The following is a 25,928-nucleotide window of genomic DNA, read 5'->3' as shown; positions in this document are numbered from 1 at the left end:
AACAAGGAAAAATGTTTGGACATGAAAGGCGATTAGACTTACAAAACCCTAGCTATGTCCTGACACTTTAAGACTTGTTCGGACACCGCTACAACAAAATCCTATTCCCATTTAAAGATTGCTTTGTCTCAATCTTTGGTACTTCTCTTTGACACACGAAATTTAGAGGCTTCATTAAGAATATAGAGAGACAAGTCCCAAGAACTTAATACAAGTTCTTGAGTGTAGGATAAGAGTTTGTTCATGTGGTAACTCTTGGTAAAAGATTCAAGCTAAAGGATCAACGTGTTGCGACTGCACAACGAAGTAATGTGTTGGGATTGCATAAACACAACCAAAGTCTACTGGTGGGGATCAATAAGGATTCACTCTCAAAAGATCGATCAACAAGGGACTTGTTGGAATTGAGATTACATGAGGAGCAAGTCGTCCAACAAACTATTAAGTTGAAATGCAAGAGTGTAAGTTTTACTTTTCTTTGTAGTTAGTTATTATAATAGTAGAGTGGATCTTGGATTTGGCTGCTTTGAAAAGTTTTTTCATTGTTGAATGTTTTTCTATTCATCAACAAAATATTGTGTTGTGTGTTTGTTGATGATTATTATTTTGGTTGTTTTGATAAATATAGTTTACTAACTACTACTTGTATTTTCCGCTACGTGTTTGGGTTTAATATTGTTGGTTGTTAGAAACCCTACCTTTTAAATTTAATGCATTCCTCTATATATAACCTTTCTTTTCTTTCTTTATTAATTCCTTTCAATTATTATTTTTATTTATGTTTTTTGTTTTTTTTTTTCCAAGACATTTTCACCAAAATATTTTTAAAATTAAATTATAACCAAAAACCCTCGCATACCACATGTTATAGGATAGTATGTACACACTATAATAAGTCTTGATGGAATACTTTAGATAAATACCAATCAATTGTCTTTACTTTGCTTTCCTTGTTCAAGATCACTTGAACCTCTTTGTTTGCCTTGCATCTTCTGCTGGAAAAGTCTATGTTCATTTGGCCGAAAAAGAAATCTAGAATTGTATGTTGAGAGGAATGTATCAACCCAAAGCTTACGGTGTAGCAGAAAAAACCAAATAATTGGGATACTAGCCAAAGTGATTACAACAACTGGAGCCCATGCCTTTACGCTTTTATACACCAAAAAGCAAGTCGCGCTGAAGGCTACCATCATGCCTGCCATGGAGACGAAGAGGGTGGCAAGTCCAAACACCACCTTTGACGGTAATGACTTTAAGAACTCCTCTTCTGTGTAACGTGACGTGAGAATTGACAAGAAAAATACTATTGACATTGAAGAGAAACACAATGCTATTGCATCTGATATGAAGAATACGATAAACCAGTTACTTCGCAAAAGAATAGGACTGCCTGCTACTTGATCATTGCCACCTGGTACAGTGAAGGCTGCAGCAAAAACCATAGTAGCAATCAATGTTGCCACGACCATGCAATAGTTTGCTGTGTTCCTCATCCAATTTTCACCATCTTTTCGCAAATTTGAATGTTCCTTTATAAATACTTCCATAGGTGTTTTTTTTTTGGAATTCAAGTTGTTCACGCATGACCGTGGCACAATCTTTTCTATCTCCTACAATTGACCAGGTATAAATTGACAGGTAAGAGTTGAACCATTATATATGCAATTAGAAGGGTAAACAAATTAATATTATCACTCACCTTAAACCACAAGAATTCCCGTTGCATTTGAAGGGCTGGTCCTGATACAATATTTCGTCGATGTGAAGGAGCCAATCGTCCAACTAAATGCAACATGTTATCTTTGGTGTCTAAAGTTTCATAGGCTGCAAGGCTATCCTTGTTACCACCTATCTCATATATTAGATTGAACACGCTTTCCTGACGATATAAAACAGCAATATGAAATATGCTCATTCGATTTTTGTCTTGTTGCCACAAAAGGTCAGGATAAGAGTTTGTAAGTTCAATTAGAAATTCAACATTTCCAACTTTCGCTGCTTCAAAAATTAAAGTCACATCATAGCGATCCAAGTTTAATGAGAACCGTCTCTCTGGAATGTGAACCATATTCCAAAGCTCATAAACTAATTGATGATGGTCGTCTCTTGTCTTCGTCAAATCTTTGTTATGGACCCTTCCGAACCCTGTGGTTAAGAAACGAATCTATTCAAAAACCAGAGGTGAATTGGTAATAAGGAAATATTGAATATATTTAATTAGTTAACCAATATCATTAATAAGAAATTATATTGAAATATGTATAAAAAAAAAAAAATGCACAGATGACTAAAGCATTCGATGCGGCTAGTCATGTCCTAATTACTAACTTCTTAATAGATGTTTTGTCTTTGCATAACCCAGGCGCTTTAAATCTCTTCTATCCTTTGAAATGCTAGCTTTTTCCAAAAAAGAAAAAACACGAGCGCCCATGTCCTTGTGTGTGTGTATAAAGGAAATAGGTACAAGTATTACAATAGATTAATACTTATAAAATAGGAAATAATTTATCTCATAGAATTTTCCTTAGTTTAGAAGTAGATATCATCTAAAGATTTAATGAAATCAAATAAGAGCATTTTCCTATGCCAAGGTCATCAAGTTGTGACTAATGCATGTAATAAAAGAACTGCTTGGGGAATGTCGTGTGTGTATATATATATATAAAAGAAGTGCAAATAAAGAAGTTCGGGATGGAGGCAAACAAACAGGAATTTAAGCAACTTTTCCAGAATGCTGGTCGACTTTCACTGCCAATTGCAAAAGGTTTCTTAGCCAACACTTTCAAAGCTGTCCACCCATATGGGCCATCTGGAGTGTCGGCAGTTGCTAATTCTGCATCCATTCCCAGAATTTCCAATGCTATATCTGTCCATAAAAACGGCACATTTGTCAAAAGGTTAATTAAGAAATCCTTATAATATGGTCACAAATATTGCAATAAAGGTTAATTAGGAAATCCTCAAAATCATCAGTCAGACGTAGGGCTTACCATACATATCAGTGCAAATAGTATAATGAAGGAGGTCAATGCGTCCATCAAGAGTCAAATTTCGAAAAGAAGTCTGAGAGAATAGATGCGAGACCATCTTTTTCTGTCCTAGATAAGCTGCAACGTGGAGTGGCATTTCTTCGTTTTGGTTAGGGATAAATGGCAGTTGTTTGTTGATTCCCACCAGCTGCTCAGCAATGCTAACGTTTCCTGATTGAGCAGCAGAGTGAAGGGCCGTAAATCCATAACTAGTTTGCATTGCCACGTCCTCCGAAGTCATCTTTAATTCTGGAGACAACAATCCTTCTATGAAAGTGGTGTTTTGTGCAGCCGCCGCAATGTGAAGTGCTGTCGCTTTTTCTCTCGTTATGGGAAGTCGAACACAGTCCGGGTTTTTTTCAAGAAACTTCTTAGCAGCCGGCCAATCACCTTTTATGGCAGCTTGAAGGAGGGGAGCACACTTGGCACGGTTTCTAAGTAACCTTTTTTCCCCTAGAAGTTTTAAATTTTTTTATTTAAAAAAAGAAAAAAGAAAAGGCCCAAATGTATTAATTACAACTCGTGGAGAAAAATCATGCCACTTGGATGCATTCTAAGATGTTCTTTGCTTCATTATTTGTTATTATATTGTTTTGGCCTACAGAAGGTGGCATTTTGGCCTAAGCTAAATCAGAAATGGTGCATGCAGATATAATATATGCAGAAGGTGTGCTTAACAGAACATGCAGATAAATCGTAATTAAACTCGGTCACTTGTTATTACCAAAGAGAAAGAGAGAGGTACACTTACTTTCAAGATCTTCATTTGGGCTTGGGGACCTTCCTTTTGATGTCCCAGCTGAATTATTGATTGCTGGAGATATTCCAGAACTTGAGATATTAGAAGACGATGCTTTAGGAGGAGGAGTAGAGCTGTTGTAGGACGTACCTGTTGTAGGAGATAATATTGGGATATGAACATTTTTAGATAAGTTATTGTTGAGATATCTACAAGTTAAAGATTTAGAGGGAGAGAGAGAGAGAGAGGAATGATTCAAGAGTAAATGCATTTTGTAATTCCTTTTCTTTTTTCTTGATCATTTCAAGTTTTCTTCCTTGGACTTACACAACCTAAACTGACTGATACATAAGTACAAATTTCACTTTAGAGGGCGAACTGGATTGATTTTTTTTATTTTTTTTTTTTAAGATGCCAAAATAGAAAAAAGAAAAAAAAAAAAAAAAAAAAAAAACTAGACTTCAAATATTTTATTAACAAATTTAAGGAAAATTACAGTTTGCCTCCCTAAAGTTGACAGCGTTTTTCAATTCGAATACCAAAGTTTCAATTTTTGCAATTCACCCCCCCAAAGTTCCAAATTTTTGCAATTTGACCAATTGTATCCAAAACTTTCCATATTGCCCCTAATTTTTATTTTTTTATTTTTTATAAAAAAAAAATTTAAAAAAATTCGGGGTGGCTCTTTGGCCATCTGGCCATTTTTGCAAATCCAAATTTATTTATTTTTTCATAAAAAATAAAAATTATGGGCAATATGGAAATTTTGGGATAATATTGGTCGAATTGAAAAAAATTGGAACTTTGTGGGGATAGATTGCAAAAATTGAAACTTTGTTGTTCGAATTGAAAAATACTGCATGTCAACTTTGGAGGGTAACTGTAATTTTTCCCAAATTTAAATACTGTTTTTTGTTAGCAATTCCCTCCCCCCCGCGGTCACTGGTTGTAGTTTATTTTTATCATGATTTGTTATCCAATTTTAGCAGGACACTGCATTATATAAAGTGATCCCTCACAACAAACTTATTGATCCTTTTCTTCATTTTTCTTCGGGTTTTTCATAAACTTTTCTTCTACCAGATATGAACCACCATGACAAAACTACCAAGATTTTTTATTTATTTATTTTTTGTACTTTGTGTGTGGGCATGTGTGTTTGTAATTGTTCTTTTGCTTCATTATTTGTTATTATTGTTTTGGCCTACAAAAGGTGACACTTTGGCCAAAGATAAATCAGAATAATTGGTTCATGCTTATACATGCAGAAGGTGTGCTTTAGAGAACATTCACGATGCAGTTTTTGCAAGATAACAAGGTAGGTATAAACACTTTACCAAGAGATAGATACTAAGATGTTGTGGAACTTATTCATTAGAAATTATCGTAACAATTAATAAAGATAAATCTTACAAGTACCAATAAATAGGTTTCACATCATCTTAATATTCATCTCTTGGTAAAAACATTGGCACCCATAGCTTTTCTCTAAACGCATTCGCAATACTTTTTTCTATGTGACACCGGATGAAACTAAGATTGTTCTGATCGACAAACACATGCATAATTAAAATAACACTGATGTCGATTTTCTCTTGCATCACTAAGATAAATAGAAATTAAACTCAGTCACCTGTTACGCCAAAGAGAAAGAGAGTGACACTTACTCGCATTAGGTTTACTTTCAAGATCTTCACTTGGGTTAATTGGGTACTTTCCTTGTGATTGTGATGTCCCAGCTGAATTGTTGCTTGCTGGTGCTGGAGATATTTCAGAACATGATGACATACTTGATTGATGACTATTATCTCCGTCTTCAGCTACTTGATGGACTGCATTATCATCAGAAGACGATGTTTTGAACGAGGACTAGAGCTTGTCCAGAAGAAGTCCGCTTTGAGATGTTTCATCTGGTTTTTCAAAAACTTTTCTTCTACCGGATTTGCAAAATGGTAAATAAGAACCGCCATGACAAAAGTACCAAGATTTTGATTTACGGATTCGAAAAGAAGAAGAAAAATGCATGATGCTTGGCTAGTGTTAAAAAATTGATACAGAGGTAAAAATCAAAGAATAATAGTAAGGAGAAAGAGAAAAATGCTAAATTCATGACGATAACAACAACAATTATGGTGAAGATTTATTACAGGTACTTGCTGTTCGAATTCTAGCCGTTACAGATTGAGCTTCAGAACCTCTTGAGCAGTCCGAAGAAACGCCGAGTCTTTTGATTCCCAACGTTGCAGGAGTTTCGGCCAAAAGGTCGCGAGAGATAAAAACAGATGGACAAAACACTATTCGGTATAGGCGAGTACATATACTTTTTGAAAGTTGTTTTCTTCTCAACAGCAACGTTTCTATAATAATTAAATAAATCTGCAAGGAATTTCTCCCGATAATACGCGAGCAAATGCTTTCCTATAAGCTAACCATATCATATCAAACAAGGATTGTAAAAGAATGGAGTGGGGCCTTGAATGTTTAAGTTCGATTTATTTAATTTTATTTCGAAGACCAGCTGAATTCGAGTTTATTATTGAAATAGATACTCTATTCAAACTTGGTTTATATTTTTCGACTTAATTTAAACTTGGTAGTGAGCTTCTCAATTAACTTATTCATTTATTATATAAAATAAAATCATGATTTTTTTTTTTCGTAAATATATATTATTGGTTAATTAATTAATTTTAGGATTTTATCATTTGAATTAGCTAGAATCTTAAACAATCTACTATTGATTTTATATGGTTGTTTTATACTATGTATATGAGTTCATTATGCACGCTCAAAAGCATATATTTATTTCAACAATTACAAAAACAATAATTCAAGTTATATCTATCATATAATCAGGAGGACAATTCTCTTTTATATTTTAAAATACGTAACATGTTCTCATTATTAAATTAAAATAATACTATAAAATAATAAAAATAAAGTAATATGAGTTTATACGCATTGAGACGAGTTTATACAAGTATATCTTACAAATTGAGCATAATTTTGTGATCATGGTCAACTCATTAAATGAGCTAGGATATATCGAGACGAGTCTATTCGAGTTGAGCCCGAGCATGTTCGTGAGTTGCTCTATTCATTTACAGCTCTATATCAAAGTTACCAGGAATTTCCTCCATTTTTAATTAGTAGGAAATTTCATAATTTTTAAATTAGTGGTAATTTCCTAATTTCTCTATTTTAATCAGATTGGCATTCCATACTTTTTCTATTTAAAATAAGGGAAAAATCTTATTTAGCCAGTTGGTTTTTATCTTATTTAGAATTAGTCATTGGCTTTCTAATTTCAATAATATAGTCATTAGATTTTGCCCAAGTTTTAAATAGGTTGTCTCTCTGTCACTTTACAGTTAAAGTTAATGATTTGTTATATGCCAAGTACCTATCTCATTTGACACGCTAGCATCCATGTTTGTACCTAATGTCGATCTATACGACATCAACAAGTGTTATATCATTGATTGAAGAAACACTAAAGACTTAATTACCTGGAGAAACAAAAATCAATCAGAACCAAAAGACTAAAGAGAAAAATATGAAACATGTAGAACTCAATATTGTGTTCCATTACATTGTACTTGTAATGCGCCTAAAATTGGTTAATTGGAATAATCAATTTGGAGTGTTACTAGCAATATATACCTTCGTGTTAATTAACTTGTAATTCGCTGGAGTTACTACATCAATACTAACAATTAGAGTAAAAACTAAAGCGGAAAGGGGAAAGAAACTGATCTGAGACAATTTGAAATATATACTATCATTAATTTCTAACACAGAGCTTCCAATAATTAAAAACTAAAAAGTAAAACACAATCGACTATTCTAATCAAATCTGACTAAATGGAGTATTCGCTTGACATCTTCATCTTAGCAAAATGATGCATCAAAAGTCCTCCAAACTTCCTAACCGGCAAAATACCGAAGTGTTTTACTATGGAAAGTAACATCGTAAGTCCATGAACGTAGTAAGTAAATTGCATGGAATTTGTTATGCAGTGAACCTTGAGTATTAAAAACGTGTTTTGTCGCAGCACACTGTCTCGCCGTCCACCGCACTCTACCGTACTACTACCTTCCTCCACCAATTCTGCTGTTTTGGGACACCATCAAACTCCAGCGAGGACTTGTACTTATGTGTATTTATGGCAGGGTCCTTGGAGTGTCTCGGGATTGTCCCAGTGCACCAACGCCGGAAATGTTATTAAAAAATTATATTAATATTTTCATGTTCTGTATAAATATTGATTTTTAGAGGTTAATATAATTTTTTTTAAAAAAAAAATTGTGATTTTCTATATGAGCCAAATGTCAAAATAAACAGAGCCTAAGTATTCTTTTATGGAAGATTTATGTTTGATCTAATAACTTTTGGAACAAATTTAGAGTTTTGGAGTTTTGTAAAGGTTAATGCTAGATACAACAATTTTATCTCATAATTATCACACAATGTTGGCATTGTTGTCCCAACCAATTCTTAAATCAATCATTGTTAGAAAAATAAAAATAAAATATCCAAGAGTTTGTTTGAACAGCCGTGCCAGCAAGGTGAAATAGTTGTGAGATAAATATATGGTATTTAGCATTTCTCTTTTACAAAACCTTCTTGAAGACCAAAAAAAAAAAAACGATGGAATATTCTACTTAATTGAATCCGGTACATAAATCTAAGAAATAATGGAAATTGTTGATTTTTCTCGATAATTTCCTAAATTCAGAACTGTAATTGATATTCTTCCATTGATTCCTTCTCAAGACTTACGCACCGTTTCTTTCGATGTAAAATGTTTTCCATCGAAAAATGTTCAGCAGAAAATCACAAAATTTGTTTTTTTTTTTTAATATATATTTTTTCATTCAATCCTATTAAAATTTAAATTACAAAAAATGTCCCAAGCACGTCTCGGAGGTGTCCCAAACGAGTCCTACTGGGACCCAACCAGGACTCACCCGGAACCCCCAGGACACAATCGAGTCCCCAGTGGAACCCTACTGAGACCCAACAAGGACGCTACCGGGACCCCACTTGAACCCAACCAGAACGTCGTTGGGACACGACCAGGTCTTGACCAGAACCTATCCAAGACCCCGTCAAGACCCGACTAGGATTCGATGTCAAAAAAACATTTCCGATATTTGGCACTTATATATTGGGACTCGCCTAGAACCTGTCGTCAAAAATGTTTTCAGTGGAAAACATTTTACAGTATTTGGGGCATACAAAAAATCACAAATTATATATATATTTCATTACATCATTTAAACTATAAATTAGGACATTGTCTCGATGAGGCCCCGAAGGTGTCCTAACTAAGTCTTGGTGGGGTCTCGTTCCGATCCCAGGTGGGTCTTGATGGGGTCATGGGTTGAGTCTCGGCAGGGTCCCGTGTCGGTCCTGGGTGAGTTCCAGCGGTCCAAGTGGGTCTAAGGGGTCTTGGCTGGTTTCAACGAGGTCTCGGTGGGGTCCTAAGCGGGTCTCGGACAGGTCCTGGCGCAATGCCAGCGTTGTCCGAGGCATGTCCTAGCGCGATCCCGGTGGGGTCCCAGGCGAGTCCTGGTGGATCCTAGCGGAGTCCTGGTCAAGTCCCGGTCAGATCCCAGTGACGTTCTAGTTGGGTTTGTCAATTTGGAATGAGATACTGAAACTCGAAAAATGGTTTACGCTTTTAAAAAATTGAAACTGTTTTTCAAAATTAATTAAGGATATTTTGGTTAACAGAAAATGATTTCAGTTTATCCACCAGTTTACGTCGTACAAAACATCGTAAAATACGAAAATCATTTTCAGGAAATCATTTTACACCGAAACATATGGAGGCTTAGGATCAAGTTTTGTCCTCACATAAGTATAAGCGAGAGTTGCCTGATTGTCTAATACGAGCTTTCGAAAAGGGAAGCACCATAGAAAGAATTCCTTGGAATAAACTAGGAAGACAAGATAAGTTTTTCAAATATATCCATACTAGCTAATGGAAGTTTGATGCATCCTTTGTGTAAGCCATGGCCAGCTGCTTAATTAATACTAGAAAAACTGTTCAGGCTGTTCCCACATAACATATCTAATATACTTTATAGCTTGCTATTATCTCTCTGCTATAGACTTTTGTACTATGAGCTCATATAAATATGTACCTCACTGCGATCCATTCTGGCCACTTTCAGTTTTTATTTTCCTTTTTTTTTTTAATAGTTTTAATTTTTTAATAATTTTACTTTTAATTATTAATTTTTTTAATAATTAATAAATATTATATTATTTCTTTTTAAAAAATTAATTTTTTATTGCGGTTGGAGCCGCCCATTTGTAAGCGTCTCCCCGATGGTACAACAAACTTCAAAACCAAGCAGCTCCACGATCGTCCCCCACCCTGAAAAAATTAAAATAAATAAATAAAGCAACTCCACTATCTCTTACCCACAAAAAATTACAATTTAATCGTTACAAATTGAGTTTTTTTAAAAAAGAATCAATTGCATGTGATTTAAAAATGTGGATTTTATTTATTTTCAAATCGCAATGTTTTAAAAGGTAATTTTAAATGATTAATTTTAAAATTAATACTATTTAAAAAGAAGAAAGTTGAAGAAAAAAAAAAAAGCACAGACACTCAACATGGAGCACTAAGCAACGATTAGTACAAGAAAATAAAGGTGTGAGTCCTTTAAATTCAATGTTTTATTATTAAAAAATTATTTGGTGTCAGAAAGACGTCCACATGTTGAAAAGCTTCGAGGAAGATGATGTTCATCCATACATGACTCGTCAAAATATATGGTTATCAAAGTTCCAACAGGAGTAATATATATATATATTAAGTGAATTATTGTTAGGTAGGATTTATTCTTGAAAACTTGATTTATAAGAAAAGAGTGTCTAAAAGTTCATATAATTAAACACGATTAAACTTATATGTAAGGCATGTGGAGATACTTAAGCTCCATCATAGGTAACAATTATTATCAATTTCCTCCATCCGACATCTCTTTTCTTTTCTCATTAATGAAACTTTACAATAATCTCCATTGCCGTCACTTGAGAACATAGTTAAATAAAAGTACGAATCATAATTAAAGTTTCATAAACTTGTATATATAACCCAATACCACCAAGAGGGGCCCTTGGTTCCTCTAAAACTAAGTAAAAATTTCAAGACCAGCCGGGGGAAGTGGCTTGGAATCATTTTTATTTCCACTTTTTTTAATATATATATATATATATATGTTTCGTTTGTTTTTCGTAAGCGAATCATTGTTACTTTATTTTTATTTTTATTTTATAAATAAATTAATAATTTTCACTTTTATCTTGCTCTGCTTTTAATGATGATCGCACGTGTTTGCCGTTTGCTTTTGCGATAGTGCTTCTTGCTTTAGGAGTCCATCAGTCCACGACACTTTTTGATTTTCCGAACGCAATTTACTTATACGATATATATGGTCCTCATCATTTCATATCTCATTCAAGCAACTGTGTCCTTTTTTTTCTCCAGCTCCCCATGTGACGTCCTACATGGTTTAGGTGCGAAAAATATGATATGATTATATGAAATATGCTCTTTCTAATGGTATGAGTTTTTTTTAGGTAAGCCCAATATTAAAATCATATAAATTTGGCTCAAAATAAATAATATCATATCATTTGGGGTGGGGTGTTACACTTCAAGTCTCAAAATGTGTTGACCACAAGGGGTAGGTCAATTGAATGGAGATCACGTCTCATGAAGCGGAGGTCAATAGTACTTTAAATTTCTCTCTCATTCCTTGTGTTGATATGTCAAGAAAAAAAAAATGCTATTAAATAAATGAAAGAACAACTGAATAAGATTACAATGGTATATCTTAAACTACAATCCGAATAAGACTTGGGGTCCGTTTGGGATTGCAATTTTTAAAAATTGTATTTTTGAAATCGTTACTTTTTAAAATCATAAAGACATTTGGTAAAACATATTAAAAAGTACTTATTTTATCAAATACTTGTTATGCAAAATCGTGATTTTAGTTTAAATTCGTACTTCTTCGAATAAGCACCCCCTAGCCTGCTTATAGATATCACAGATTTTTTTTCCTATTTTAAATTAAGTGTTTTTTAAATCGCAATGTCAAACGTCTTACGTTTTGCGATATCTTTTAAAAACGTAGATTATTCTTACGAAAAATCGCAATCTCAAACACACCCTTAAGGTGCATTTAGTATTCTAATTAATTGTTTGATCAGATTGTGTTTTTAAAAAATTGTGATTTAATCGCAGGTAATTAATGAGGTACTTTTTTGAAAATGCACAATTTTAAAATTGCGATTTTAAAATCTAAATCGCGATTTTTCTAAACACCTATCAGCGCTTTTCAAAATCATATTCTTAGTGAACTCTTTATTCTTTAGATAAAATTTGGCTAAAAAACTCTATTTTCTAGTTTAACTAGTGGCTATGCAAAATTATCAAATAATAAATTCTTTAAATTTTACTTTATTATATTTAAATATAATTTTTATTCTATTTTCATTAATATTTTATTCTCAAAACCACTCCTATAAAGTTACAAACCCATAAAGGTAAGAGGGAGAAAGTGTGAGGATAAATATAAAAACATAAAAAAATGAAATAGAGAAAAGACTTTATTCTTCAAAATGTGGGAAGAGGTCTGACAAGTCCTAAAATGAAGATGAAAATAAATAGCTTGATGAAGCTTACCGTTCACGGAGAAAGCTCTTAAATCACAAGTTTCTCGATGCCCATATATATATATATATATATATATATATATATATAAGGCACAATTTTTAAAAACCGGCCATTGTTTTGTGTTCTTAGAGATATTTTTGTATCCGTGTGGCATCAATCGATCTCTAACCTCCTAGCTAAACCTCATTAACCCACATAAAATCAAATATTCGTCCACTGAAATTTTGGATCGTAGAGGAGGCTTGATACAATAGAATGACTGAAGTTCTAAATTTACTAATCGGTTGACTTTATCACTAAATTTTTTGTGTTTATTTTTATTTTTTAATTTGGTGAAATCGTGTGTTTATTGTTAAATTTGAATTGGTTGTGATTGTCGGAAAAACGTCTATTTCATCTTCTTCTAGTTGTTATTTCAGGTCACTGGCCGGGCGTTTGTCATGAATGATTATTACTTTTGTTTTTTCTTTTTTCTTTTTAAATGAATCACCCTTTTGGGTTTTTTTTTTTTTTTTTTTTTTTTTTTTTTCTTCTTATGTGGATCATTTTTTTTTTTAATTTCTTTATTTGTTTTATATAAGCGAATCATTGCTACTTGTGGCTTTTTATTTATTTATTTATTTATTTATTTTCCTTTTTGCGATAGTGGTGCCTTTTTTTCTTGTCTTTTTTTTCATCAACGCACTAGTGTTTTTTTTTCTTTTTCTTTTTCTTTTTCTATTCAAATGCGAGAAAAGGGGAAAGGGAATGCCGCACTGCTTCTTGCTTTAGGAGTCTACGGCACTTTCTGAATTTTGGATGCCAGTTACATATATGATATGTTTTTGAGTAATGCTAGAAGTCCCTTTTGTATTACTCTAAAAATGATGTGATTTTTAAAATTATTATTGCAAGAGATCCTATGAAAATAAAATGGGTAGACAACCCACACAACAACCCTGAACTAACCAGAAAACGGTGCCCCCATAAGAGAACCAGAGAGCCATTGGAAATGGATCAAATGAATGATCCGGCCCATCAAGAGAAAAAGGGCGGCCTCAAAGGGCTACTAACAACCGCAATACAAGAATCACCGAAAGAAAACCTTCCAGTATTCTTGCAGAGAGAACCACCATAGAACCAGCACCGAGAAAGGTTGGGTCAACAACATTGAAAAGCACCCAAATCCCAACAAACAAAATCGGTGAACAAACACCGAAAGGTAGAAATACAACGAGAAAATAAAACAGCAAACATAAATACCATTGGGCTTGTGATTGATCATTATTGAATTTTGATTAAATGATAATTTTAAAAGCCACCACATTCATAGAATGATACAAAAATGACACAAAAGTGACTTTTAGAATTACTCTATGTTCCTCATGGTTTCATATCACATGTGAACAAAAGTATTGATTCGGTAAATAAATGAAAACAAAACAATTGAATAAGAGGACAAAGTAATCAAAAAGAAAGGAAGAATAACATTGATTCCTCACCAAATCAATAATTTATCAATTTAAGAATTAATTCATTAACCAGACAAAAATCATCTTCTAATTTACTAAAGATTAAGGGGGTCTCAATTTTCCATAGAGGGCTCCAAATCATAAAGAGATGTCAACGAGAATCATTCTAAGACGAGGGAAGAAATAAATTTGTTTCTACTTCCCCTAGCTCTTATCTTTTTTTGAATAATATAGTGGTGGGTCTGGTGATGCTCAGGATCTGTAGGGCTTATTGTATGTCTTTTATTTAGATTTGCTTTCAGCAGTGATCTACGGGGCGAAAGTTTTTTGGTATTTTTTTGGGTTTTAATTATCCCTTTTGTCGTTTTCTAAGAACAAAACCTTCAGAGTAGTGATCTTAGATCTCCGGTTTGTCATTCGTTTTCTCTTTATGTCTTTTCTAAGAACAAATCGTTGATCGCTAGTAGATGAATTATTAGACATATGGAAGAATTATCACTGATTGGTAGAGGCATTGAAAGAGATTGCGTTTGAAAATACACTTGTAGCGAAGAAGAAAAAGCAAGGAAATCAGTGTCTAGTTGACAATATTCTGATGGACTAGGAAGTGGCCAAGGACATGATTTGCGAAAATATGCTGTAGATTTAGAAACTGACTGGGACAGTGACATTGAAAGAGTTAACAAAGCATATATAGATAAGATTTGGATGGAATAACTTTCTCATTGTATCTATGATATTGTTCTGTTAAACCAATATACCTTATAGCGGCTAATGGGTCTGCATCCTTTCCCTTTCTGCACATTCTTGACCTTTGATGAAGGGTCCACTATCCGTGTAACTTAAAATTTTAATATCAAAGAGAACCGCTCTCTAGAATTTATTTTATGAAAACATAGGTTTTTCCTTCCATCTCCCCGGTGAGAGTAGCCACCTCCTTAATTAGTGAGGTTTCTCTAGGGAGGAGATATGGAGTCTTCCATTCTCCTCCCTCTTCTCTGTTCTTTTTTTGTTTTTTTTTTTTTTTTTTTTTGTTTTTTTTGTTTTCTTGTTTTTGTTGTTTTCTTATTTAGTTTTTGTTGTTGTGCTCTCCAACCAGACCAGGAGCTCTAGCCTCCTTCATCTTCTTCGCTCAGCCTTCATTTTGCTGCCGTTTGTTCACCTCTGTGTTGCACCATCCGCCGTCACCTTGAAATTTGTTGGTTTTTAGATCTAGTTTTTTTCAAAACTAGATCTACTCTCTCCAGTCAATTTCCCCCAACACCTGCCAGTCCACCGTGATCGCTGGCCTCTCAGCTTCCCAACGCCGCCTTCTTCGACCCTATCCGACCACAACACACTTAGGCTTGCCTTAATTCGTGTCTCTTTTGCTTCTGTAACCACCTTGTGCGGCCCCTTGATAGGATCAGGTCACTTGTTTGACCAATTTCTTACCTTTTGTAATTATTTTTGCACTATTTTAGTTTGCTTTGGGTCTATTGTTGAAGAGCCCACTCAGCCACTCCTTTTTTGTTTTTAGGATCGTCCACTTCTTCTTCCTTTCGGATTAAGAGTGGAAATGGTCATTCCTTATAACTATTTCCTTATTAAATTAGAAAGAAAAAAAAAAAAAACCCTTATTTTTATGCAATGAATAAAGAAGGAAACATTGTTATGAAAAAATAAAGAGATGTCGATTTGGCAGTTGGCACTCGAGCTCCCTCACCCAATACTTGACATTTGGTTGAACATTTCAGATATTCTTATTTCATAAGTATACAAGAAGTGTTACATGTCAATTTTTTGGTTATCTTTTTTTCAACACTACCATTTAATATGTGGGATCTACGTGTACGTACGTGTGGTTCCAAATATTTAATAGTAATTTTATTTGTAAAATCTTTTATATGGAAATGAACAAGAGACGAGTAAAAGATGAAAAAATAAGTGATTAAGCGATTCCTCTAATTGACTGAGCATCCCAGAATAAAAAACAAACATTTACTCTTGTCTACAACTCTAACTTACGATGGTGTTGGGCTGTGGGCAAATGGTATGTCCTCCCCTGGCACTAAGCCAAATATGTTCTATAACGCCACAATTGTACACCGGAATTTTGAATTCAATTTCTATCAATTGAACATGACGAATCAAACTCGTACATTTGCACCAGTTTGAAGACAGCAAATCAGCATCCATATGAAGATCGAAGGTGAGATACGAGAAATTCGTTGTGATAGTAGAAAATAGAAAGTGATGTAACCAGCCTTTTTTTGGAACGGAGGGCCTCCACAAGCCCAATCCTCTATCTATTCCATGGGACAAGCAGCAGAATTTCTTTACCAACTGCTTCTTCCAAGCCTCTTTCACCAGCTTCATTAAACCATTCAAACGATACAAAAGATAAGATAATCATGTTTCAATTATCAACCAGAAAAAGAAAAAAAGAAGAAAAAAAACACCAAATTAAATACCTTTCTCAAAACTCCTATATTTTGAATACAAATAAAAAATTATGTCTCAATCCTAATCAATGTTGATAGCTAGAATAACTGCCAAACGGCAGCTGCAAGGAAAAATTTAACAGAGGTTAGCCTAGCTATAGTAGCAAAAGTCCCTTCATAGTCCGTACTCTTGAGAAAAAACTTTTGCAGCAAAGTGAGCCTTATAGCTTTCCGCTGCTCCATCAACACGAGTCTTGATTTTATAAACCCACTTACAATATCCCACTATAGACTTTCCAGAAGGCAAATTCATCGGGTTCCATGTATGAGTTTTGGTAAAGACATCTAGTTCATTAGACATAGTTTTCTGCCAAATAGGGTCAGCATTAGGAGGATTCTCTAGTCCTTCTTGTATCATTACTTCAGCACTTGCCTCACAAAAGTAGCTAGACTAGAAAAACAATGATAATCTTGGAGATGGGTAGAAGGTACTCTTACCCTATTGGAGCGATGAGGTTATTGGAAAGACTCTGTTTGTATGATGTGGCTAAATGATCATCAATCAGTTTAGGTAAATCAAAAGCAGCTGTAGAAGGTTCATCCAATGAGCTTTATTGGGTTTTCAATTGCCAAATTCAGTGACAAATTATATTCATCTGCAATCCTATATGCAGTGAGTACATACGAGGTTGTGTGAGGACCAACGAGATGCTCGTACATATAAGATATCCAGAGAAAACCTAGAAAATGTGGTTAAGCCTAATCAATCATAATAGAAGACCTATATGATGTGGTTAAGTTTAATCAAATCAAAGAAATGAGTAAATCAAAATTCTTTAATTATAGTTAAAATCGGATTTGATTAAATTTTGTATCCTGCACCTGACTTGGTATTTAGACCATAACTTTCGGCTTAAGAATCGGATTGAGGTAAAACCAGCAGCATTGGAAAGCTAACACAACATTCTACAAATTTTTACGAAATAAGATTTTCATAATTCGGACGTACTGCCATGCCAAAATTCTCCTGGAAGATAATGACGAAAATGTGGACGAATCCTATTCCAACTAGTACTAGGTTTTCTTCCTATTTCACTAGTACTAGGTTTTCTTGTAGTCTATATATAGAGAGCTATTATATACGAAATTGTAAGAAATTCCGCATAAGAATTCCATGGCTAAGAGAGCGTTTAAGATATTAAGCGTTAGAGTTAATCTCTCTTGGAGTTAAAGGTTGTGGCTTCATCACATATCATAAACAACCGAAATCTACCGGAGTTTCAATAAAGGAGATCAAATAGAATGATTGTTCAAGAGGTTCTGAAGGCGGTAGAAGTCAAGTGGGTCGCTTGTCTTATGCAAGGAAGCGTCAATTGCAAAAGTTTTGAAAGTGTGAACTTCTTGTAATCTTTATTCTTTTATAATTGATTGATTTCCTGGGTTTGGCGGCCCCCGAAAAAGTTTTGCTTTTAAAGAGTTTTCTAAAAGGTTTCATCTTTATCACAAAAATATGTGTTAGATTGATTTACTGCTTTACATATTTTGGTGAATGGTTGGTTATATGATTGTTTAATTTTTAATTCCGTATATTATTTGCATACACCTATTCAACCCCCTTCTAGGTGTCGTTTGGAGTCGCATATATTTTTCAATTGATATCAGAGTGAGATCCTTGACTCCTTTGCTATGAATACTACTCAGTCCCTTACCATGAATATTAATGAGGAGATTAACCTTTAGATGGCCTATAAAAGCTCTTTAAGAAATTTGTTAAATTGACTAATCATCATAAAATTTCTCTTAAAAAGCTTAAAGATGTTGAGCATGAAAAAGAGTCTTTGGTTATTAAATTACCTAAATCACATGCCTTAATTGACTCTTTGAAATTTGAGAATACTATGCTTATTGATAACTTGGGTGCCTCTACTTCACATGCTTCTTTTTTTTGAAAGAAAAACTTTGTTTGTTGAGTCTGTGAAAGTTGAAGAAGTTAAAGCCAATATAGCTTGCTTGGATAAGGGCAAAACTTCTTGCATGAATAAATGTGTGAAGCCCGAATTCAAGACTCTTTCAAGGAAACTCATGTTAAGTTTGTTCTTACATGTTACCATTGTGGGATTGTTGGTCACATTAGACCAAATTATTCTCAGTTGAAATCCCAAAGACATTGGAATAAGAAGGTTGTTCCTAAGAAAGAAAAATGTGGCGCAGAGTCATGGTTGTCTAAATCTAAGTATAGGCATATTCCTTCGTCAGGAATTTCTTTTATCTTCTTTTTTTTTTTTTTTTTAATCATGTTTATTTTATATTATATATATATAAACATTATATTTACTGACTGGTCACTTTGACACGTCAATAAATTATTGACGTGTCAAAGTGACACGTCAATATTTACTGACGTGTCTAACTTTGACATGTCAGTAAATATTAAATTTTTAGGTTATTTAAATAAAAAGTTTTAAAATAAAATTGAATTCAAATTTACTGACGTGTCACACGTCAGTAAATCCTGACGTGTATTCAACACGTCAGTAAATGTTGACGTGCCACTTTTGGCACGTCAAAAAAAAAATTGTTGATGTGCCAGTTTTGACACGTCAACATTTACTGACGTGGCAAAAAAAGGTACTGTTTGACACGTCACAAAATTGCTTTTTTTTTTGTAGTGTGAACATGATAATTTCCGAACCCATCTCCTTGAAATGTGAAGATTCAATCAGTAATAATGTCAGGCTCCGTGCTCTAGTAAAATCAGATGAACATTGCAGCAAACATGATTTGTGTCCGGTCGACATAACCGTGCAAAAATTACTCACAGGAAGACCAAAAACTAATTCAAAAAAAGACAATATTCATACTGCTAAGATTGTTTCTAATCTACCCTACTCATTTTGAAACAATCCCAGATGATAAAACATACCCATTTCAATTCACCCATCATCCTTCCATATTTTCAATATTGCATGATTACCTTATACACTTTTAACATACTAACACTATAAAAAATGGATTTTTTTTTTTTTTTTTTGACAGGGTGTTTTTGACATGTTAGGTGGCCTAATACGTCACTAAACTTTATTGACGTGTGTCGGGCGTTAAAATTATGGGTGTCAAAAACGGGGATTTTCTGACGTGTCACAGTTTAACATGTCAATATTTTGACGTGTCAAAAAGTGGCACATCAAAAAATGTTTTTGACGTGTCAAATTGCCACGTCAACAAATTATTGACGAGGCAAATTGACACGTCAAAAAATTTTCTGATGTGGTGGTACTGATCACACGTCAAAAAATTTTATGACGTGCCACTCCTTCCACGTCAATAAATTTTGTGACGTGTCACTACTGATACGTCAGTAATGGTTGACGTGTCAAGAATGGCACGTCAGAAATCTTCTGACGTGTCAAACGTTATGACACATCAGAAAATTGTGACGCGTCATAACTTGACACGTCAAAAAAATTGGTCATTTTTAAATTTTGTTTTTTTGCCTCCCCCTATATATTTTTTTTGAATTTTTTCGGGGTTCTACCCGAATTTTGGCTTTAACCTAATTTACAACTTATACATGTACTACAACAAAACTATCCATCGATCCATGCAAATAACATAATACATATCCATCAACGTCGATCACAAACATACAAGTTCGATGTACATCTAACAAACTATGAACCAAAACCAGCTGCAAGACACAATAAAACTATCTTTGTTATCACAAATATATATATATATATATATATATATATAGACACACATCAAGAAAATTATCACAAATACAATTACATCAACAAAATAACTTATGTACACCAAGTGCGAATGGCTAACCATTTGTTAAATCCAAGTCATCATTGATATCAATAGCATCCTCTCCATAGTCACTAGCTGCAAATGATAAAACAAACAATCACCAAACAATGTTCTAGAATATTATCAAGTCTTAATCATTGACCAACGTCACTATGTAAATAAAAGTCATCATACTCGACAAATTCAGATTTATATCTACACCCCCAACATATTTTCATGATCAAATCAAATGGACATCACATTCTACAAGGACCATAGTGGTCCATCTCACGATACCAAACACTTCAAATGCAAAGCCCTAACCCACATCTACCATCAAACCAATCAAGATATAAACCAAATTCAACAGGATTTGCAACATCATTAATGACAATCAGTACAACATATCCAAACTCTAAATTTAGAAGTGCACATATATATAGGGATAGTTCTAAATCACATTGACCATTAAAAAATGTCATTACCTGATCCACTATCGACCGACGATCTCACAATCACAAAGGGTGGGGAGGCTCTGTCTGGCGCTCCCTCATATTGAGTCATCTCGGGCGCTGAGCTCGACCTCATCATTTCCTCGAGCTGGCGAAAACGGGCCTCAAACATTGCTGTCATCTGAGCTTCCTTTTCCGCAAGATGTGCCGCCATATGAGCCTCATTTTCAGCCAATTGCGAATCTTTCGCAGGCCATCTGCGCGGCCACCTACTCTGCCACCTGCCAAGCTACCAGCGCAACTGTCTGTTCCCGCTCTGCGGCCAACAGCGCATCCATCTGTGCCTTGTGCTATGCCCTCTCCGCCTCAAGTTCTTTGTCAAGAAGTTCTTCTGAGACCGCGGAGTGCCCGAGGTTCTGTGACTGTGCCTGTGACCGTGTATAGTATGAGTGTATGCTGCCCCGCATAGGTAGAATATTCGGTCCAACCTGTCGAACCCTACCAGTGTACTCAGGCTTATTTCCAATCGCTTGGGCGTACGCGTCGTTTGGTGCCCACCGTACTGTCACCTCTGTCACGCTCAACGATGCTGCAGGGTCCGTGAGTATTAGCTCCTCCATCTTCTCTAGTATGTTACATTAATTATTGGTGCATCATACAACTATTAATCGTAAATAAATTATCACACATATATAAGCAAAACAACATATGAAAGGTGAGTAGCATACACATCTCTCCTTGATTATGTCATTCGGATATCGACCATCCTTCTTCTTGTGTGTCTTGATGTAAGATTGTGCTCATGTAGGAGGAGTGCCCACACTTACTGCCTGCCGAAATCATAGAACATACAAATATGTTTATATATATTCAAATGCTTACATCTATAAGTATAGGGTAAATTACATGCATACCTCCTCATGTGTCACCCTGGCGAAGCTTTTCGACTCGGTTCAATAGGGCGTATTGCTCAATGCTCGCAATCTCTTCATATGCGCAGCATACTCCGTATAAGGTATATACCAATTAAATTTTGTTACCTAATATTATGTTTTAAACACATAATTGTTATTATTAATTTTTCACACATACCTCCTCATGTGTCACCCTGACGAAGCTCTTCGACCCAGTGCAATAGGGCGTATTGTTCAATGCTCGCAATCTCTTCATATGCGTAGCATACTCCGTATAGGGTATATACCAATTAAATTTTGTTACCTAATATTATTTTTTAAACACATAATTTTTATTATTAATTTTTAACGTGTGAAATAACGGCACGTCAAAAATTATTGACGTGCCATTTTAACACGTCAATAGCTATTGACATGTCGTTTTGACACATCAATAATTCTTGACGTGCCAAAATGCCACGTTAATAAATTATTGATGTGCCATTTAACACGTCAATAATTGATTGACATGTCAAAATGGCATGTCGATAACTATTGACGTGTCAAAATGGCACGTCAATAACTATTGACGTGGCATTTTGGCACGTCAAGAATTATTGACGTGTCAAAATGACACGTCAATAAATTACTGACATGGCATTCTGGCAAGTCAATAATTCTTGACGTGCCAAAATGCTACGTCAAAAATTATTGACGTGCCATTTTAACACATCAATAGTTATTGACGTGCCGTTTTGACACGTCAATAATTATTGCCGTGTGATATTTTGCCACGTCACTATTGTATATTATTTAAACATAATTTTAAAAAATTAAAGTGAATTTAAAAATAGAAACGTGGCAATCTTTGACATGTTGTTATTTATTGACGCGTGGAATGTGCCACGTTACTGAATAGTGACGTGGCACATTCAACATGTCAATAAATTTTTTATTGACGTTGTACTTTTGCCACGTCAATAATTAGTAACGTGGCAAAAAGTGGCTTACTGTTTGCCACATCAATAAAAGACCTGTGTTTTTGTAGTGTAAACACTCATTAGCTTTGTTTTTCACACACAAGCTATTTTTCTTTATGTTTTCATAGACTTTTCATCTAACCGAGTAGTTTACCATTAAGACTGCATCTTTGAGTTTTGCACCTTTTTGACAAGAGAGGTACTCTTAAACGTAACAAAAGAATAAGAAATTTCATCAATTTTTTCTTTTTAAGTTTTTTATTTGGGTGTCGAGGTGACCTGAAGGTTGAGAACAGTGGAAGACAAAGGCGACGATATTTGGATAGAATAACATTCCATTGCTTTTCAGAAAAAGAGATCTCTAGAATTGATTGGGAACCAACTTTCCTGTAGTTGTTGTTGGTGCTGATATATATGAAGTGGAGAAGAAAATGTAGACCACACACGCTAACTATCACTTTTGGCTGCAATTTGGAGAACCTTCACTTCTAGAGTAGGCTGCAACGTGGAACATCTTCATAATCATTTCCTTTTTCTTTTTATTATTTATTTATTTATTTTATTTACATTAACGCATTTGTAGCTTTCCATAATTAAACAAAACAAAAAGAAAAATAAAATTCTAGATATTTTTTTTTAGGGGTGGGCACAGGCCGTATCAAACCGGGTATTGGGTATTTTGGTATCCAACCCGCAGGTTGTGGGTATTAAAAATTAGACCCGCAACCCGACTGACTATAATGAACAATATCCGTCAAGTTTCGAGTTTTGCCGGGGCGGGCGGGGCCGAGCGGGGCGGATGGTGCGGGTTTGGGCTGGTTATACGAGTATGGGCATCACCAAGGTTCCAGAGAAGAGAGCCACATATGAGAGAGAGTGAGAGAGAGGGGGAGGCGCAGAGCATAGAGAGAGAGAGAGGGGCAACTGTGCAAAGGAGAGAGAGACAAAGAGGAAAGAAGAAAGAATAAAATGAAAGAAAGAAGAAGAAGTTGCACAGAGGAGAGCGAGAGAAAAAGAAAAGAAAGAAGAAGAAGAAGAAGAGGTGGCTTGAAGAAAGAAATGGGTTATTGTTTGTGGGTATTAGGTTTTTAGGTTTAGGGTTATTGAGGGGCGGGCGGGTATCTAGAATTTTTTCAAAATGCTACTTGCAACCCGCCCCAGCCTACACGGGTATCCTAATATTGGACCTAGATCCGAGTTTTTTGTGAGGAAAACCGGGCGAGGTGGGGCGGGTATTTGCCCACTCCTACATAAGGGGGTCATTTCAATTCTTGATCTGAAAGGAAGTGAAAATAGGAGACGAATCGAGAAAGCTTTCGAACACAAGGTTGGGCCCATCTAATTACTCACTATGCACTAAAAAGTGCACTACCATTAAAGCAAATAACAAACGAAAATGGAAAAACATAGATCTAGTCTTTTGATGCGGGCAGCACAATGGGGACTTCACTAGCGACAACAGTAGACGAGACACACGTGGTAGCAGCCTGAAAAATTTTACACTTGCAACTTAGAGACCTCTCTTAACCACAACAACGAAACATTGCAATGAAACTAACACAGAAATAGACTAAATCTGAGCACTAAAACAACCAAACATGAAAACTAAAAAAAAAAAAAAAAAAAAAAAACAGGAGCATCGGTGGAAGGAGAGGAAGACGGCAAGGTTACGATTGACGACCGGTGAGTGGGACCCATGCACCACCGTGTGAAGACCACTCTTCGTCAGTGGATGGCGGGATACAACAAATGGATCCAGTAGACCAGTGGTAGGTAGCGGAGCGGATGGAACCAGCCTTCACGCATCGGCGCGTGTTGAACACACTTCGGTGCATGCTTGCCAGATGAAGGCAGGGCTGGCTGCGCCTTGTACCGATGAGACCCAGGGTCTTGATGGTGTGGTGCGCGTAGGGGTAGAGCTTCCTGAAATGGACAAATATGATTTTGAAAAAATCAAATCTCAAAATTTTAAGAAGGGGATGGATTTGAGGTTGAGGATGGCTGGAGTTGGCGGTGAATGGACGGTTGACGGTGGAGAAGGAGACGACGGAACTATTGATATAGGATAAATCGCCAAAAGCGATGGATAGGGCCTTCGATGAGGCAAATGATGCCTCCAAGAAGGCAATTTTAGCCTAAGAAGAGGCGGGGGGGGGGGGGGGGGGGGGGGGGAGGGGTTGGAAAGGGGTATATCCCCGATAAACACAATAGAAATGAATTGTTTCATTACACATGCATGTATGTAACAAAAATTATATCGGTCAACTTCATAAATATGTACCAATACTGATATATTAATAAGATAACATGTAGGTGAAACAAAAATGCAAAAACAAAGATTCTTAAAATTGCAGCTTACGCACTTTTAGAGAACTAAAATAACTAAGACTCTGTTTAAGATTGCGTTTGAAATGTTTAAAAGTGCGTTTAACATTAAAAAAGTCCGCTTGAAAAAAAAAAATTATTCTATTGGTAAAAAATTAAAAAAAAATATATTTTTTCATCAATATAAATACATGTCTCATTGTCTTGTGATCCAGTTGTCCTTGCAACTTGCAAAGAAGTAATATAAACCAAATAAAAAAGCAACTGGGAGAGAGAGAGCGTTTGAGAGGGAGAGACTCGAGAGAGGGAGAGAAGACTTGTACGGGGTGTTGGGGAGGAAAAAAGCAATTCAAAAAGTCAAAAAATTCTTGTTTTTGGAGGGGCCATGTTGGCATGCTCATATAACTCAAAAAATACTGCCTACAATTATTATTTTTTTTTTTTAATTTTTTTTTGGGGGGGGGCGGGCCAGCTAGCCAGTGCTGGCCCTAATGTGCTCCGCCACTGCTCCATGGCTGCGGGAGAAAAAGGGTGGGGATTACTTGAGGAGAGAGAAGAGAGCATTTTGCCCTGTAAGCTGGTTTCCAAATTTGTTTTTAAGAAAATTCCAGATTGTAATGTATTAATGTTGCATAAAGGGGGCAATTTGGAAACTACCCAGCTGATGTGGCAGCCTGGGCAAATTTGGTTGGCCCAATGAGATTTTGAAGTGGATCCAGTACTCTTAATCATATGGTTTGGAGATTTTTAGGTAATCTTAATTGATTAAGAATCCGTATTTTTTTTAAAAAAAAAAAACAAAAAAAAAAACAAAATCCCCAGTTATTCTAAACTATTTAAATGGTCAAAGATATTTTTCCATACGAAAAAAAAAAAGAAATGTTAGGTTTCTCATTGTGTTTTTTATTTTTGGTGTTCTCATAGTCCTACATTGATATTATTTTTTAAAATAAATATAAAAGACTGGTGGGATAAGTTTATTTTAGAAAACAATATTCACGTAAAATTATGAGAATGCCAGCATTTTTTTCATAAAAAAATATGGAATATTTCATCTTTTAGATTAATTTTGGTAATAGGAGTTCCAAGGTGCTTGAACGGGAGTTCAACAAGTTCTACCTGCTTTACGTTATTTCGGA

General features: G+C 35.0%; 1 protein-coding gene across 1 annotated transcript; it reads right to left on the bottom strand.

The window, feature by feature from the left end:
- Positions 1-926: 926 nt before the first annotated feature.
- LOC148588029 (uncharacterized) lies at positions 927-20,805 on the bottom strand. The gene is made up of 7 exons (XM_088513893.1): positions 20,625-20,805; positions 20,179-20,235; positions 3,781-3,918; positions 2,991-3,482; positions 2,708-2,866; positions 1,700-2,145; positions 927-1,610 (listed from the first exon to the last, which is right to left on the bottom strand). The coding sequence occupies exons 1-7, from the start codon at positions 20,803-20,805 to the stop codon at positions 927-929; spliced, it is 2,157 nt and encodes a 718-aa protein (XP_088370019.1).
- Positions 20,806-25,928: the final 5,123 nt, after the last annotated feature.

This window comes from Corylus avellana, chromosome 1 (genome assembly GCF_965113065.1).
Source record: "Corylus avellana chromosome 1, dhCorAvel1.hap1.2, whole genome shotgun sequence".
NCBI classification, from domain to species: domain Eukaryota; kingdom Viridiplantae; phylum Streptophyta; class Magnoliopsida; order Fagales; family Betulaceae; genus Corylus; species Corylus avellana.
Note: the sequence above shows the minus strand (reverse complement) of the source record. Positions and strands in the feature narration are given on the sequence as shown.

What these genes read in the sequence shown, in the direction of transcription:
- LOC148588029 (XM_088513893.1), bottom strand. Translation starts at nt 20,805, where the DNA reads ATGGCGGCACATCTTGCGGAAAAGGAAGCTCAGATGACAGCAATGTTT. An exon ending in TGACTTGGATTTAACAAATG is followed by an intron (nt 3,919 to 20,178) that starts GTTAGCCATTCG and finishes CTCCTACAACAG; the next exon opens with GTACGTCCTACAACAGCTCT. An exon ending in TATTTGCACTGATATGTATG is followed by an intron (nt 2,867 to 2,990) that starts GTAAGCCCTACG and finishes TTTTATGGACAG; the next exon opens with ATATAGCATTGGAAATTCTG.